Raw genomic sequence first — 736 nt, 5'->3', positions numbered from 1 at the left:
CTGCAGAAGAGTTTTTAGCGGCTGAAGATGAAATTCAGATATGCTCTGGTCTCTTTGACTCAGCAGATCCAAAATGGAGAGAAAAGGCAAGAGAAGAAATTTTGAAGAATCATAAGAGCATTTCCACTGAAGCAACACCAGCAAAGCAATTTCACGTGGAAGACTCGGACGAAGAGGAGGATCAAACCACAAAGGAACCAGCCATTAAATTGGAAAACGAGGCGTTACGATTATCTGAAATGCTGCTGGAATATTCCAGATATCATGGACAAGAAGATCTAACGCTGGCCATTAGCAAGGCAACCGACTTGCTTCAGAAAATGAAATTTAAAAACCTCAAACAATCAAGAATTGATGACTATTATTGTTAAAGATTGAAAAGGACAAAGTTTTTATGGTTTTTATGTACAATATACAGCTTGTTAGGCTCATTTGATCAGTTTCAGAGTACGGTATTGATTCGTTATGTTTGTATAGAGCTTGTTTCACTCGTCTGATTTCTTCAAATTTGAGGTGTAATCTATGTTTGTAGTAATCGGATCAGTTGTTCCACTTAAATAAAAAAAATAAATACTGTAATGCAAACATATTTTGTCGCAGTCGTTGGGAGTATTCTAAACATTTCCACCGTTCATTTTAATGGTATTTGACACCTCATAAGACGTTATTTATCGAAACCTGTATTAGGCGGACACCCTGTATTAAGCGGACACTAGAGCATTCCCCGAGGGTGTCC

The 736-nt window shown here is 37.6% G+C and overlaps 1 protein-coding gene across 1 annotated transcript in view; it reads left to right on the top strand.

Annotated features, from left to right (window-relative positions):
* Positions 1–371, top strand: part of LOC138035490 (tigger transposable element-derived protein 6-like) — a 1,308-nt gene extending 937 nt beyond the window's left edge. The window contains exon 1 of the mRNA XM_068882162.1: positions 1–371. This exon is cut by the window's left edge and continues 937 nt beyond it. Coding sequence (XP_068738263.1) covers positions 1–371 — 371 coding nt within the window.
* The last annotated feature ends 365 nt before the right edge of the window (positions 372–736 follow it).

The sequence above is a fragment of the Montipora capricornis genome, unplaced genomic scaffold, assembly GCF_036669925.1.
Source record: "Montipora capricornis isolate CH-2021 unplaced genomic scaffold, ASM3666992v2 scaffold_415, whole genome shotgun sequence".
NCBI lineage: Eukaryota > Metazoa > Cnidaria > Anthozoa > Scleractinia > Acroporidae > Montipora > Montipora capricornis.
This window is presented reverse-complemented; position numbering and strand designations above follow the sequence as displayed.